At 53.1% G+C, this 17,844-nt stretch overlaps 1 protein-coding gene across 1 annotated transcript in view; it reads right to left on the bottom strand.

The window, feature by feature from the left end:
- Window positions 1–17,844, bottom strand: part of LOC147095507 (phosphoribosylformylglycinamidine synthase-like) — an 81,683-nt gene that overhangs the window by 27,262 nt on the left and 36,577 nt on the right. Inside the window, 2 exon segments of the mRNA XM_085973654.1 lie at window positions 8,238–8,468; window positions 8,904–9,035. Of these exon segments, the coding sequence (XP_085829780.1) occupies window positions 8,238–8,468; window positions 8,904–9,035 (363 nt within the window).

The raw sequence follows: 17,844 nt of genomic DNA, 5'->3' as shown, positions 1-17,844 counted from the left end.
CAGAGAACGTCACACTGAGCATCACTGGAACACACACACGGTCAGAGGACGTCACACCGAGCGACACTGGAACACACACACGGTCAGAGACAGTCACACCGAGCGACACTGGAACACACACAGGGTCAGAGAATGTCACACCGTGCGACACTGGAACACACACACGGTCAGAGAACGTCACACTGAGCATCACTGGAACACACACACGGTCAGAGGACGTCACACCGAGTGACACTGGAACACACACACGGTCAGAGATCGTCACACCGAGCGACACTGGAACACACACACGGTCAGAGATCGTCACACCGAGCGACAATGGAACACACATACGGTCAGAGAACGTCACACCGAGCGACACTGGAACACACACACGGTCAGAGAACGTCACACTGAGCATCACTGGAACACACACACGGTCAGAGAACATCACACCGAGTGACACTGGAACACACACACGGTCAGAGATCGTCACACCGAGCGACAATGGAACACACACACGGTCAGAGAACGTCACACCGAGCGACACTGGAACACACAGACGGTCAGAGAACGTCACACCGAGCGACACTGGAACACACACACGGTCAGAGAACGTCACACCGAGCGACACTGGAACACACACACGGTCAGAGAACGTCACACCGAGCGACACTGGAACACACACACGGTCAGAGAACGTCACACCGAGCGACAATGGAACACACACACGGTCAGAGAACGTCACACCGAGCGACACTGGAACACACACACGGTCAGAGAACGTCACACCGAGCGACACTGGAACACACACACGGTCAGAGAACGTCACACCGAGCCACACTGGAACACACACACGGTCAGAGAACGTCACACCGAGCGACACCGGAACACACACACACGGTCAGAGAACGTCACACCGAGCGACACTGGAACACACACAGGGTCAGAGAACATCACACCGAGCGACACTGGAACACACACACGGTCAGAGAACGTCGCACCGAGCGACACTGGAACACACACACGGTCAGAGAACGTCACACCGAGCGACACTGGAACACACACACGGTCAGAGAACGTCACACCGAGCGACACTGGAACACACACATGGTCAGAGAACGTCACACCGAGCGACACTGGAACACACACACGGTCAGAGAACGTCACACCGAGCGACACTGGAACACACACACGGTCTGAGAACGTCACACCGAGCGTCACTGGAACACACACACGGTAAGAGAACGTCACACCGAGCGACACTGGAACACACACACGGTCAGAGAACGTCACACCGAGCGACACTGGAACACACACACGGTCAGAGAACGTCACACTGAGCATCACTGGAACACACACACGGTCAGAGGACGTCACACCGAGCGACACTGGAACACACACACGGTCAGAGACAGTCACACCGAGCGACACTGGAACACACACAGGGTCAGAGAATGTCACACCGTGCGACACTGGAACACACAGACGGTCAGAGAACGTCACACCGAGCGACACTGGAACACACACACGGTCAGAGAACATCACACCGAGCGACACTGGAACACACACACGGTCAGAGAACATCACACCGAGCGACACTGGAACACACACACGGTCAGAGAACATCACACCGAGCGACACTGGAACACACACACGGTTAGAGAACGTCACACCGAGCGACACTGGAACAAACACACGGTCAGAGAACGTCACACCGAGCGACACTGGAACACACACACGGTCAGAGAACGTCACACCGAGCGACACTGGAACACACACACGGTCAGAGAACGTCACACCGAGCGACACTGGAACACACACACGGTCAGAGAACGTCACACCGAGCGACACTGGAACACACACACGGTCAGAGAACGTCACACCGAGCGACACTGGAACACACACACGGTCAGAGAGCGTCACACCGAGCAACACTGGAACACACACACGGTCAGACAACGTCACACCGAGCGTCACTGGAACACACACACGGTCAGAGAACGTCACACCGAGCGACACTGGAACACACACACGGTCAGAGAACGTCACACCGAGCGACACTGGAACACACACACGGTCAGAGAACGTCACACCGAGCGACACTGGAACACACACACGGTCAGAGAACGTCACACCCGGCGACACTGGAACACACACACGGTCAGAGAATGTCACACCGAGCGACACTGGAACACACACACGGTCAGAGAACGTCACACCGAGCGACACCGGAACACACACACGGTCAGAAAACGTCACACCGAGCGACACCGGAACACACACACGGTCAGAGAACGTCACACCGAGCGACACTGGAACACACACACGGTCAGAGAACGTCACACCGAGCGACACTGGAACACACACACGGTCAGAGAACGTCACACCGAGCGACACTGGAACACACACACGGTCAGAGAACGTCACACCGAGCGACACTGGAACACACACACGGTCAGAGAACGTCACACCGAGCGACACTGGAACACAAACACGGTCAGAGAACGTCACACCGAGCGACACTGGAACACACACACGGTCAGAGAACGTCACACCGAGCGACACTGGAACACACACACGGTCAGAGAACGTCACACCGAGCGACACTGGAACACACACACGGTCAGAGAACGTCACACCGAGCGACACTGGAACACACACACGGTTAGAGAACGTCACACCGAGCGACACTGGAACACACACACGGTCAGAGAGCGTCACACCGAGCAACACTGGAACACACACACGGTCAGACAACGTCACACCGAGCGTCACTGGAACACACACACGGTCAGAGAACGTCACACCGAGCGACACTGGAACACACACACGGTCAGAGAACGTCACACCGAGCGACACTGGAACACACACACGGTCAGAGAACGTCACACCGAGCGACACTGGAACACACACACGGTCAGAGAACGTCACACCCGGCGACACTGGAACACACACACGGTCAGAGAACGTCACACCGAGCGACACTGGAACACACACACGGTCAGAGAACGTCACACCGAGCGACACCGGAACACACACACGGTCAGAAAACGTCACACCGAGCGACACTGGAACACACACACGGTCAGAGAACGTCACACCGAGCGACACTGGAAGACACACACGGTCAGAGAACGTCACACCGAGCGACACTGGAACACACACACGGTCAGAGAACGTCACACCGAGCGACACTGGAACACACACACGGTCAGAGAACGTCACACCGAGCGACACTGGAACACACACACGGTCTGAGAACGTCACACCGAGCGACACTGGAACACAAACACGGTCAGAGAACGTCACACCGAGCGACACTGGAACACACACATGGTCAGAGAACGTCACACCGAGCGACACTGGAACACACACACGGTCAGAGAACGTCACACCGAGCGACACTGGAACACACACATGGTCAGAGAACGTCACACCGAGCGACACTGGAACACACACATGGTCAGAGAACGTCACACCGAGCGACACTGGAACACACACATGGTCAGAGAACGTCACACCGAGCGACACTGGAACACACACACGGTCAGAGATCGTCACACCGAGCATCAGTGGAACACACACACGGTCAGAGAACGTCACACCGAGCGACACTGGAACACACACACGGTCAGAGAACGTCACACCGAGCGACACTGGAACACACACACGGTAACAGAACGTCACACCGAGCGACACTGGAACACACACACGGTCAGAGAACGTCACACCGAGCGACACTGGAACACACACACGGTAAGAGAACGTCACACCGAGCGACACTGGAACACACACACGGTCAGAGAACGTCACACCGAGCGACACTGGAACACACACATGGTCAGAGAACGTCACACCGAGCGACACTGGAACACACACATGGTCAGAGAACGTCACACCGAGCGACACTGGAACACACACACGGTCAGAGAACGTCACACCGAGCGACACTGGAACACACACACGGTCAGAAAACGTCACACCGAGCGACACTGGAACACACACACGGTCAGAGAACGTCACACCGAGCGACACCGGAACACACACACGGTCAGAGAACGTCACACCGAGCGACACTGGAACACACACACGGTCAGAGAACGTCACACCGAGCGACACTGGAACACACACACGGTCAGAGAACGTCACACCGAGCGACACTGGAACACACACACGGTCAGAGAACGTCACACCGAGCGACACTGGAACACACACACGGTCAGAGAACGTCACACCGAGCGACACTGGAACACACACATGGTCAGAGAACGTCACACCGAGCGACACTGGAACACACACATGGTCAGAGAACGTCACACCGAGCGACACTGGAACACACACATGGTCAGAGAACGTCACACCGAGCGACACTGGAACACACACACGGTCAGAGATCGTCACACCGAGCGACACTGGAACACACACACGGTCAGAGATCGTCACACCGAGCGACACTGGAACACACGCACGGTCAGAGAACGTCACACCGAGCATCAGTGGAACACACACACGGTCAGAGAACGTCACACCGAGTGAGACTGGGACACACACACGGTCAGAGATCGTCACACCGAGTGAGACTGGAACACACACACGGTCAGAGAACGTCACACCGAGCGACACTGGAACACACACACGGTCAGAGAACGTCACACCGAGCGACACTGGAACACACACACGGTCAGAGAACGTCACACCGAGCGACACTGGAACACACACACGGTCAGAGAACGTCACACCGAGCGACACTGGAACACACACACGGTCAGAGAACGTCACACCGAGCGACACACCGAGCGACACTGGAACACACACACGGTAAGAGAACGTCACACCGAGCGACACTGGAACACACACACGGTCAGAGAACGTCACACCGAGCGACACTGGAACACACACACGGTCAGAGAACGTCACCCCGAGCGACACTGGAACACACACACGGTCAGAGATCGTCACACCGAGCGACACTGGAACACACACACGGTAAGAGAACGTCACACCGAGCGACACTGGAACACACACACGGTCAGAGAACGTCACACCGAGCGACACTGGAACACACACACGGTCAGAGATAGTCACACCGAGCGACACTGGAACACACACACGGTCAGAGAACGTCACACCGAGCGACACTGGAACACACACACGGTCAGAGAACGTCAGACCGAGCGACACTGGAACACACACACGGTCAGAGATCGTCACACCGAGCGACACTGGAACACACACACGGTCAGATAACGTCACACCGAGCGACACTGGAACACACACACGGTCGGAGAACGTCACACCGAGCGACACTGGAACACACACACGGTAAGAGAATGTCACACCGAGCGACACTGGAACACACACACGGTCAGAGAACGTCACACCGAGCGACACTGGAACACACACATGGTCAGAGAACGTCACACCGAGCGACACTGGAACACACACACGGTCAGAGAACGTCACACCGAGTGAGACTGGGACACACACACGGTCAGAGAACGTCACACCGAGCGACACTGGAACACACACATGGTCAGAGAACGTCACACCGAGCGACACTGGAACACACACACGGTAAGAGAACATCACACCGAGCGACACTGGAACACACACACGGTCAGCGAACGTCACCCCGAGCGACACTGGAACACACACACGGTCAGAGAACGTCAGACCGAGCGACACTGGAACACACACACGGTCAGAGATCGTCACACCGAGCGACACTGGAACACACACACGGTCAGAGAACGTCACACCGAGCGACACTGGAACACACACAGGGTCAGAGAATGTCACACCGTGCGACACTGGAACACACAGACGGTCAGAGAACGTCACCCCGAGCGAGACTGGGACACACACACGGTCAGAGAATGTCACACCGAGCGACACTGGAACACACACACGGTCAGAGAACGTCACCTCGAGCGACACCGGAACACACACACGGTCAGAGAACGTCGCACCGAGCGTCACTGGAACACACACACGGTCAGAGAACGTCACACCGAGCGACACTGGAACACACACACGGTCTGAGAACGTCACACCGAGCGACACTGGAACACACACACGGTCTGAGAACGTCACACCGAGCGACACTGGAACACACACACGGTCAGAGAACGTCACACCGAGCGACACTGGAACACACACACGGTCAGAGAATGTCACACCGAGCGACACTGGAACACACACACGGTCAGAGAACGTCACACCGAGCGACACCGGAACACACACACGGTCAGAGAACGTCACACCGAGCGACACCGGAACACACACACGGTCAGAGAACGTCACACCGAGCGACACTGGAACACACACACGGTCAGAGAACGTCACACCGAGCGTCACTGGAACACACACACGGTCAGAGAACGTCACACCGAGCGACACTGGAACACACACACGGTCAGAGAACGTCACACCGAGCGACACTGGAACACACACACGGTCAGAGATCGTCACACCGAGCGACACTGGAACACACACACGGTCAGAGAACGTCACACCGAGCGACACTGGAACACACACACGGTCAGAGAACATCACACCGAGCGTCACTGGAACACACCCACGGTCAGAGAACGTCACACCGAGCGACACTGGAACACACACACGGTCAGAGAACGTCACACCGAGCGTCCCTGGAACACACACACGGTTAAAGAACGTGACACCGAGCGACACTGGAACACACCCACGGTCAGAGAACGTCACACCGAGCGTCACTGGAACACACACACGGTCAAAGAACGTCACACCGAGCGACACTGGAACAGACACACGGTCAGAGATCGTCACACCGAGCGACACTGGAACACACACACGGTCAGAGAACGTCACACCGAGCGACACTGGAACACACACACGGTCAGAGAACATCACACCGAGCGTCACTGGAACACACCCACGGTCAGAGAACGTCACACCGAGCGTCCCTGGAACACACACACGGTCAAAGAACGTCACACCGAGCGACACTGGAACACACCCACTGTCAGAGAACGTCACACCGAGCGACACTGGAACAGACACACGGTCAGGGAACGTCACACCGAGCGACACTGGAACACACACACGGTCAGAGATCGTCACACCGAGCGACACTGGAACACACACATGGTCAGAGAACGTCACACCGAGCGACACTGGAACACACACACGGTCAGAGAACGTCACACCGAGCGACACTGGAACACACACACGGTCAGAGAACGTCACACCGAGTGACACTGGAACACACACACAAGGTCAGAGAACGTCACACCGAGCGACACTGGAACACACACATGGTCAGAGATCGCTACACCGAGCGACACTGGAACACACACATGGTCAGAGATCGTCACACCGAGCGACACTGGAACACACACACGGTCAGAGAACGTCACACCGAGCGACACTGGAACACACACACGGTCAGAGAACGTCACACCGAGCGACACTGGAACACACCCACGGTCAGAGAACGTCACACCGAGCGTCACTGGAACACACACACGGTCAGAGAACGTCACACCGAGCGACACTGGAACACACACACGGTCAGAGAACGTCACACCGAGTGACACTGGAACACACACACAAGGTCAGAGAACGTCACACCGAGCGACACTGGAACACACACACGGTCAGAGATCGTCACACCGAGCGACACTGGAACACACACACGGTCAGAGAACGTCACACCGAGCGACACTGGAACACACACACGGTCAGAGAACGTCACACCGAGCGACGTTGGAACACACACACGGTCAGAGAACGTCACACCGAGCGACACTGGAACACACACACGGTCAGGGAATGTCACATCGAGCAACACTGGAACACACACACGGTCAGAGAACGTCACACTGAGCGACACTGGAACACACACACGGTCAGAGAACGTCACACCGAGCGACACTGGAACACACACACGGTCAGAGAACGTCACACCGAGCGACGTTGGAACACACACACGGTCAGAGAACGTCACACCGAGCAACACCGGAACACACACACGGTCAGAGAACGTCACACCGAGCGACACTGGAACACACACACGGTCAGAGAACGTCACACCGAGCGACGTTGGAACACACACACGGTCAGGGAATGTCACATCGAGCGACACTGGAACACACACACGGTCAGAGAACATCACAACGAGCACCAGCGGGTGGGACTAGGGGTCAATGTAGAGCCGTTGGGGTCAGGTGTGGGCGGTCAGCATTCTGCGGTTGGAGTCAGTGTTCATCACTTACCTTGAGCTCAGTCACACGGGCGAACACCAGGTTAGTTAGAGCCTCTCCGATGGCCATTCGGGCGCCGGCCCCGGGGTCAATCAGACCTTTGATTGGCTGCTCCCCAATTGCCGTTGCCGCTCCAACGGTGTCGAAATACGAGAGGGCAATAACTGCTACATCGGCTAAAGGAGTGTGGAGCGGCCCCACACACTGCTGCTGGGCTACTAGGCCCGTCACTGAACGATCAACCTACGGCAGGACAGATAGAGCATCACCGAGCGCCCGAACCAGCTGACCCTCGACCTCGTCCGAACCTCAACCAGGACAGTCACTGAACGGTCAATCTATGGCAGGACAGATAGAGCATCACCGAGTGCCCGACCCTGCTAACCCCCGACCCCGTCACCGAACGGTCAACCTACGGCAGGACAGATAGAGCATCACCAAGCGCCTGACCCAGCTGACCCCCCACCTCGTCACCGAACGGTCAACCTACGGTAGGACAGATAGAGCATCACTGAGCGCCCGACCCAGCTGACACACGATCTCGTCCGAACCCACCCCCTTTCTCAGTCTCCAATCCTCGACAGAACCCGTCCTCCTTCTCCCACTCTCTCCGATTCTCGACCGACCCTCCTTTCTTATTGGTCAGATATCTCTCTCTCTGACCCCGACCTCCCTTACCTTATTGGTCAGGTATCTCTTGCTTGCCACCGATGGAAGCCGCAGTACCCGGTTCAGCGCCTCCCTCACAGTCAGGTCAGCAGGAAGGTTCAAAGGTTGAAGGTTAGGCTTTACATGATTTAATGTGAACTCCTACAAAAACATATATTAATAAAATTATGGGAGATGCAGGAAGACTGTCAAGCACTTAACGTGGTGCAACCTGGATCAGAGTGCTACAGTGAGGGGTATATCAGAGAGTGTTACAGTGAGGGGTATATCAGATAATGTTACAGTGAGGGGTATATCAGAGTGTGTTACAGTGAGGGGTATATCAGAGTGTGTTACAGTGAGGGGTATATCAGAGAATGTTACAGTGAGGGGTATATCAGAGAGTGTTATAGTGAGGGGTATATCAGAGAGTGTTACAGTGAGGGGTATATCAGAGAATGTTACAGTGAGGGGTATATCAGAGAGTGTTGCAGTGAGGGGTATATCAGAGAGTGTTACAGTGAGGGGTATATCAGAGAGTGTTACAGTGTGGGGTAGATCAGAGAGTGTTACAGTGAGGGGTATATCAGAGAGTGTTACAGTGAGGGGTATATCAGAGAGTGTTACAGTGTGGGGGTATATCAGAGAGTGTTACAGTGAGGGGTGTGGGTTATATCAGAGTGCTACAGTGAGGGGTGTGGGTTATATCAGAGTGTGTTACAGTGAGGGGTATATCAGAGGGTGTTACAGTGAGGGGGTATATCAGAGAGTGTTACAGTGTGGGGGTATATCAGAGAGTGTTACAGTGTGGGGTATATCAGATAGTGTTACAGTGTGGGGGTATATCAGAGAGTGTTACAGTGAGGGGTATATCAGAGAGCATTACAGTGTGGGGGTATATCAGAGAGCGTTACAGTGTGGGGGTATATCAGAGAGCGTTACAGTGAGGGGTATATCAGAGAGCGTTACAGTGTGGGGGTATATCAGAGAGCGTTACAGTGTGGGGGTATATCAGAGAGCGTTACAGTGTGGGGTATATCAGAGAGTGTTACAGTGAGGGGTATATCAGAGAGTGTAACAGTGTGGGGGTATATCAGAGAGTGTTACAGTGAGGGGTGTGGGGTATATCAGTGTGTTACAGTGAGGGGTGTGGGGTATATCAGTGTTACAGTGAGGGGTATATCAGTGTGTTACAGTGAGGGGTGTGGGGTAGATCAGAGTGTTACAGTGAGGGGTGTGGGGTAGATCAGAGTGTTACAGTGAGGGGTGTGGGGTATATCAGTGTTACAGCGAGGGGTGTGGTGTATATCAGAGTGTTACAGTGAGGGGTGTGGGGTATATCAGTGTTACAGTGAGGGGTGTGGGGTATATCAGTGTTACAGTGAGGGATGTGGGGTATATCAGTGTTACAGTGAGGGGTGTGGGGTATATCAGTGTTACAGTGAGGGGTATATCAGAGTGTTACAGTGAGGGGTTTGGGGTATATCAGTGTTACAGTGAGGGGTGTGGGGTATATCAGTGTTACAGTGAGGGGTGTGGGGTATATCAGTGTTACAGTGAGGGGTGTGGGGTATATCAGTGTTACAGTGAGGGGTGTGGGGTATATCAGTGTTACAGTGAGGGGTGTGGGGTATATCAGTGTTACAGTGAGGGGTGTGGGGTATATCAGTGTTACAGTGAGGGGTGTGGGGTATATCAGTGTTACAGTGAGGGGTGTGGGGTATATCAGTGTTACAGTGAGGGGTGTGGGGTATATCAGTGTTACAATGAGGGGTGCGGGGTATATCAGTGTTACAGTGAGGGGCGTGGGGTATATCAGTGTGTTACAGTGAGGGGTATATCAGTGTGTTACAGTGAGGGGTGTGGTGTATATCAGAGTGTTACAGTGAGGGGTGTGGGGTATATCAGTGTTACAGTGAGGGGTGTGGGGAAAATCAGTGTGTTACAGTGAGGGGTGTGGGGTATATCAGAGTGTTACAGTGAGGGGTGTGGGGTGGATCAGAGTGTTACAGTGAGGGGTGTGGGGTATATCAGTGTTACAGTGAGGGGTGTGGGGTATATCAGAGTGTTACAGTGAGGGGTGTGATGTATATCAGAGTGTTACAGTGAGGGGTGTGGGGTGGATCAGAGTGTTACAGTGAGGGGTGTGGGGTAGATCAGAGTGTTACAGTGAGGGGTGTGAGGTATATCAGTGTTACAGTGAGGGGTGTGGGGTATATCAGTGTTACAGTGAGGGGTATATCAGAGTGTTACAGTGAGGGGTGTGGTGTATATCAGAGTGTTACAATGAGGGCGGCACGGTGGCATAGTGGTTAGCACTGTTGCCTCACAGCGCCAGGGACCCGGGTTCGAATCCGGCCTCGGGCGACTGGCTGTGTGGAGTTTGCACATTCTCCCCGTGTTTGCGTGGGTTTCCTCCGGGTGCTCCGGTTTCCTCCCACAGTCCAAAGATGTGCGGGTTAGGTTGATTGGCTATGATAAATTGACCCTTAGTGTTAGGGGGATTAAATACGTGGGGTTACGGGGATAGGGTGGGATATGTGTTGGTGTAGGGGTTACGGGGATCGGGTGGAATATGTGTCGGTGCAGGCTCGATGGGCCGAAATGGCCTCTATCTGCACTGTGGGGTTTCTGTGATTTCTGTGAGGTGTGTGGGGTATATCAGTGTTACAGTGAGGGGTGTGGGGTATATCAGTGTGTTACAGTGAGGGGTGTGGGGTATATCAGAGTGTTACAGTGAGAGGTGTGGGGTATATCAGTGTTACAGTGAGGGGTGTGGGGTAGATCAGAGTGCTACAGTGAGGGGTGTGGGGTAGATCAGAGTGTTACCGTGAGGGGTGTGGGGTAGATCAGAGTGTTACAGTGAGGGGTGTGGGGTAGATCAGTGTTACAGTGAGGGGTGTGGGGTATATCAGTGTTACAGTGAGGGGTGTGGGGTATATCAGTGTTACAGTGAGGGGTGTGGGGTATATCAGTGTTACAGTGAGGGGTGTGGGGTATGTCAGTGTTACAGTGAGGGGTGTGGGGTATATCAGTGTGTTACAGTGAGGGGTGTGGGGTATATCAGTGTTACAGTGAGGGGTGTGGGGTATATCAGAGTGTTACAGTGAGGGGTGTGGGGTAGATCAGAGTGTTACAGTGAGGGGTGTGGGGTAGATCAGAGTGTTACAGTGAGGGGTGTGGGGTAGATCAGAGTGTTACAGTGAGGGGTGTGAGGTATATCAGTGTTACAGTGAGGGGTGTGGGATATATCAGTGTTACAGTGAGGGGTATATCAGAGTGTTACCGTGACGGGTGTGGGGTATATCAGTGTTACAGTGAGGGGTGTGGGGTATATCAGTGTTACAGTGAGGGGTGTGGGGTATATCAGTGTGTTACAGTGAGGGGTGTGGGGTATATCAGTGTGTTACAGTGAGGGGTGTGGGGTATATCAGAGTGTTACAGTGAGAGGTGTGGGGTATATCAGTGTTACAGTGAGGGGTGTGGGGTAGATCAGAGTGTTACAGTGAGGGGTGTGGGGTAGATCAGTGTGTTACCGTGAGGGGTGTGGGGTAGATCAGAGTGTTACAGTGAGGGGTGTGGGGTAGATCAGTGTTACAGTGAGGGGTGTGGGGTATATCAGTGTTACAGTGAGGGGTGTGGGGTATATCAGTGTTACAGTGAGGAGTGTGGGGTATATCAGTGTTACAGTGAGGGGTGTGGGGTATATCAGTGTTACAGTGAGGAGTGTGGGGTATATCAGTGTTACAGTGAGGGGTGTGTGGTGTATCAGTGTTACAGTGAGGGGTATGTCAGTGTGTTACAGTGAGGGGTGTGGGGTATATCAGAGTGTTACAGTGAGGGGTGTGGGGTATATCAGTGTTACAGTGAGGGGTGTGGGGTATATCAGTGTGTTACAGTGAGGGGTGTGGTGTATATCAGAGTGTTACAGTGAGGGGTGTGGTGTATATCAGAGTGTTACAGTGAGGTGTGTGGGGTATATCAGTGTTACAGTGAGGGGTGTGGGGTATATCAGTGTGTTACAGTGAGGGGTGTGGTGTATATCAGTGCTACAGTGAGGGGAGTGGGGTATATCAGCGTTACAGTGAGGGGTGTGGGGTATATCAGTGTGTTACAGTGAGGGGAGTGGGGTATATCAGCGTTACAGTGAGGGGTGTGGGGTATATCAGTGTGTTACAGTGAGGGGTGTGGGGTATATCAGTGTTACAGTGAGGGGTGTGGGGTATATCAGTGTTACAGTGAGGGGTGTGGGGTAGATCAGTGTTACAGTGAGGTGTGTGGAGTAGATCAGAGTGTTACAGTGAGGGGTGTGGGGTATATCAGTGTTACAGTGAGGGGTGTGGGGTATATCAGTGTGGTACAGTGAGGGGTGTGGGGTATATCAGTGTTACAGTGAGGGGTGTGGGGTATATCAGTGTTACAGTGAGGGGTGTGGGGTAGATCAGTGTTACAGTGAGGGGTGTGGGGTATATCAGTGTTACAGTGAGGGCTGTGGGGTATATCAGAGTGTTACAGTGAGGGGTGTGGGGTATATCAGTGTTACAGTGAGGGGTGTGGGGTAGATCAGAGTGTTGCAGTGAGGGGTGTGGGGTATATCAGTGTTACAGTGAGGGGTGTGGGATATATCAGTGTTACAGTGAGGGGTGTGGGGTATATCAGTGTGTTACAGTGAGGGGTGTGGGGTATATCAGTGTTACAGTGAGGGGTGTGGGGTATATCAGTGTTACAGTGAGCGGCGTGGGGTATATCAGTGTTACAGTGTGGGGTATATCAGTGTTAAAGTGAGGGGTGTGGAGTATATCAGTGTTACAGTGAGGGGTGTGGGGTATATCAGAGTGTTACAGTGAGGGGTGTGGGGTATATCAGTGTTACAGTGAGGGGTGTGGGGTATATCAGTGTTACAGTGAGGGGTATATCAGTGTTACAGTGAGGGGTGTGGGGCATATCAGTGTTACAGTGAGGAGTGTGGGGTATATCAGTGTTACAGTGAGGGGTGTGGGGTATATCAGTGTTACAGTGAGGGGTGTGGGGTATATCAGTGTTACAGTGAGGGGTGTGGGGTATATCAGTGTTACAGTGAGGGGTGTGGAGTATATCAGTGTTACAGTGAGGGGTGTGGAGTATATCAGTGTTACAGTGAGGGGTGTGGGGTATATCAGTGTTACAGTGAGGTGTGTGGGGTATATCAGTGTTACAGTGAGGGGTGTGGGGTATATCAGTGTTACAGTGAGGGGTGTGGGGTAGATCAGTGTTACAGTGAGGGGTGTGGGGTATATCAGTGTTACAGTGAGGGGTGTGGGGTATATTAGAGTGTTACAGTGAGGGGTGTGGGGTATATCAGTGTTACAGTGAGGGGTGTGGGGTAGATCAGAGTGTTACAGTGAGGGGTGTGGGGTATATCAGTGTTACACTGAGGGGTGTGGGGTATATCAGTGTTACAGTGAGGGGTGTGGGGTATATCAGTGTTACAGTGAGCGGCGTGGGGTATATCAGTGTTAGTGAGGGGTGTGGGGTATATCAGTGTTAAAGTGAGGGGTGTGGAGTATATCAGTGTTACAGTGAGGGGTGTGGGGTATATCAGTGTTACAGTGAGGGGTGTGGGTTATATCAGTGTTACAGTGAGGGGTGTGGGGTATATCAGTGTTACAGTGAGGGGTGTGGGGTATATCAGTGTTACAGTGAGGGGTGTGGGGCATATCAGTGTTACAGTGAGGAGTGTGGGGTATATCAGTGTTACAGTGAGGGGTGTGGGGTATATCAGTGTTACAGTGAGGGGTGTGGGGTATATCAGTGTTACAGTGAGGAGTGTGGGGTATATCAGTGTTACAGTGAGGGGTGTGGAGTATATCAGTGTTACAGTGAGGGGTGTGGGGTATATCAGTGTTACAGTGAGGGGTGTGGGGTATATCAGTGTTACAGTGAGGGGTGTGGGGTATATCAGTGTTACAGTGAGGGGTGTGGGGTATGTCAGTGTTACAGTGAGGGGTAGATCAGTGTTACAGTGAGGGGTGTGGGGTATATCAGTGTTACAGTGAGGGGTGTGGGGTAGATCAGTGTTACAGTGAGGGGTGTGGGGTATATCAGTGTTACAGTGAGGGGTGTGGGGTAGATCAGTGTTACAGTGAGGGGTGTGGGGTATATCAGTGTTACAGTGAGGGGTGTGGGGTATATCAGAGTGTTACAGTGAGGGGTGTGGGGTATATCAGTGTTACAGTGAGGGGTGTGGGGTAGATCAGAGTGTTACAGTGAGGGGTGTGGGGTATATCAGTGTTACAGTGAGGGGTGTGGGATATATCAGTGTTACAGTGAGGGGTGTGGGGTATATCAGTGTGTTACAGTGAGGGGTGTGGGGTATATCAGTGTTACAGTGAGGGGTGTGGGGTATATCAGTGTTACAGTGAGAGGTGTGGGGTATATCAGTGTTACAGTGAGGGGTGTGGGGTATATCAGTGTTACAGTGAGCGGCGTGGGGTATATCAGTGTTACAGTGAGGGGTGTGGGGTATATCAGTGTTAAAGTGAGGGGTGTGGAGTATATCAGTGTTACAGTGAGGGGTGTGGGGTATATCAGAGTGTTACAGTGAGGGGTGTGGGGTATATCAGTGTTACAGTGAGGGGTGTGGGGTATATCAGTGTTACAGTGAGGGGTGTGGGGTATATCAGTGTTACAGTGAGGGGTGTGGGGTATATCAGTGTTACAGTGAGGGGTGTGGGGTATAACAGTGTTACAGTGAGGGGTGTGGGGTATATCAGTGTGTTACAGTGAGGGGTGTGGGGTATATCAGTGTTACAGTGAGGGGTGTGGGGTATATCAGAGTGTTACAGTGAGGGGTGTGGGGTATATCAGTGTTACAGTGAGGGGTGTGGGGTATATCAGTGTTACAGTGAGGGGTGTGGGGTATATCAGTGTTACAGTGAGGGATGTGGGGTATATCAGTGTTACAGTGAGGGGTATATCAGAGTGTTACAGTGAGGGGTTTGGGGTATATCAGTGTTACAGTGAGGGGTGTGGGGTATATCAGTGTTACAGTGAGGGGTGTGGGGTATATCAGTGTTACAGTGAGGGGTGTAGGGTATATCAGTGTTACAGTGAGGGGTATATCAGAGTGTTACAGTGAGGGGTTTGGGGTATATCAGTGTTACAGTGAGGGGTGTGGGGTATATCAGTGTTACAGTGAGGGGTGTGGGGTATATCAGTGTTACAGTGAGGGGTGTGGGGTATATCAGTGTTACAGTGAGGGGTGTGGGGTATATCAGTGTTACAGTGAGGGGTGTGGGGTATATCAGTGTTACAGTGAGGGGTGTGGGGTATATCAGTGTTACAGTGAGGGGTGTGGGGTATATCAGTGTTACAATGAGGGGTGCGGGGTATATCAGTGTTACAGTGAGGGGCGTGGGGTATATCAGTGTGTTACAGTGAGGGGTATATCAGTGTGTTACAGTGAGGGGTGTGGGGTATATCAGTGTTACAGTGAGGGGTGTGGGGTATATCAGTGTGTTTTGATGCTTTGGCAACATAAGATGTACCTTATCATGGCAATAAAGCGATTTGTATTGTATTGTATTGTTATTGTGTTACAGTGAGGGGTGTGGGGTATATCAGAGTGTTACAGTGAGGGGTGCGGTGTATATCAGAGTGTTACAGTGAGGGGTGTGGGGTATATCAGTGTTACAGTGAGGGGTGTGGGGTATATCAGAGTGTTACAGTGAGGGGTGTGATGTATATCAGAGTGTTACAGTGAGGGGTGTGGGGTGGATCAGAGTGTTACATGTGAGGGGTGTGGGGTAGATCAGAGTGTTACAGTGAGGGGTGTGGGGTAGATCAGAGTGTTACAGTGAGGGGTGTGGTGTATATCAGAGTGTTACAATGAGGTGTGTGGGGTATATCAGTGTTACAGTGAGGGGTGTGGTGTATATCAGTGTGTTACAGTGAGGGGTGTGGGGTATATCAGAGTGTTACAGTGAGAGGTGTGGGGTATATCAGTGTTACAGTGAGGGGTGTGGGGTAGATCAGAGTGTTACAGTGAGGGGTAGATCAGAGTGTTACCGTGAGGGGTGTGGGGTAGATTAGAGTGTTACAGTGAGGGGTGTGGGGTAGATCAGTGTTACAGTGAGGGGTGTGGGGTATATCAGTGTTACAGTGAGGGGTGTGGGGTATATCAGTGTTACAGTGAGGGGTGTGGGGTATATCAGTGTTACAGTGAGGGGTGTGGGGTATATCAGTGTTACAGTGAGGGGTGTGGGGTATATCAGTGTGTTACAGTGAGGGGTGTGGGGTATATCAGTGTTACAGTGAGGGGTGTGGGGTAGATCAGAGTGTTACAGTGAGGGGTGTGGGGTAGATCAGAGTGTTACAGTGAGGGGTGTGAGGTATATCAGTGTTACAGTGAGGGGTGTGGGATATATCAGTGTTACAGTGAGGGGTATATCAGAGTGTTACAGTGAGGGGTGTGGTGTATATCAGAGTGTTACAATGAGGTGTGTGGGGTATATCAGTGTTACAGTGAGGGGTGTGGGGTATATCAGTGTGTTACAGTGAGGGGTGTGGGGGATATCAGAGTGTTACAGTGAGAGGTGTGGGCTATATCAGTGTTACAGTGAGGGGTGTGGGGTAGATCGGAGTGTTACAGTGAGGGGTGTGGGGTAGATCAGAGTGTTACCGTGAGGGGTGTGGGGTAGATCAGAGTGTTACAGTGAGGGGTGTGGGGTAGATCAGTGTTACAGTGAGGGGTGTGGGGCATATCAGTGTTACAGTGAGGGGTGTGGGGTATATCAGTGTTACAGTGAGGAGTGTGGGGTATATCAGTGTTACAGTGAGGGGTGTGGGGTGTATCAGTGTTACAGTGAGGGGTATATCAGTGTGTTACAGTGAGGGGTGTGGGGTATATCAGAGTGTTACAGTGAGGGGTGTGGGGTATATCAGTGTTACAGTGAGGGGTGTGGGGTATATCAGTGTGTTACAGTGAGGGGTG

The sequence above is a fragment of the Somniosus microcephalus genome, unplaced genomic scaffold (assembly GCF_052327205.1).
Source record: "Somniosus microcephalus isolate GS21.2 unplaced genomic scaffold, FLI_Smic_1.0 unresolved_chr1, whole genome shotgun sequence".
Taxonomy (NCBI): domain Eukaryota; kingdom Metazoa; phylum Chordata; class Chondrichthyes; order Squaliformes; family Somniosidae; genus Somniosus; species Somniosus microcephalus.
The sequence above is the reverse complement of the archived record's forward strand: the minus strand, read 5'-3'. Positions and strand labels throughout refer to the sequence as shown.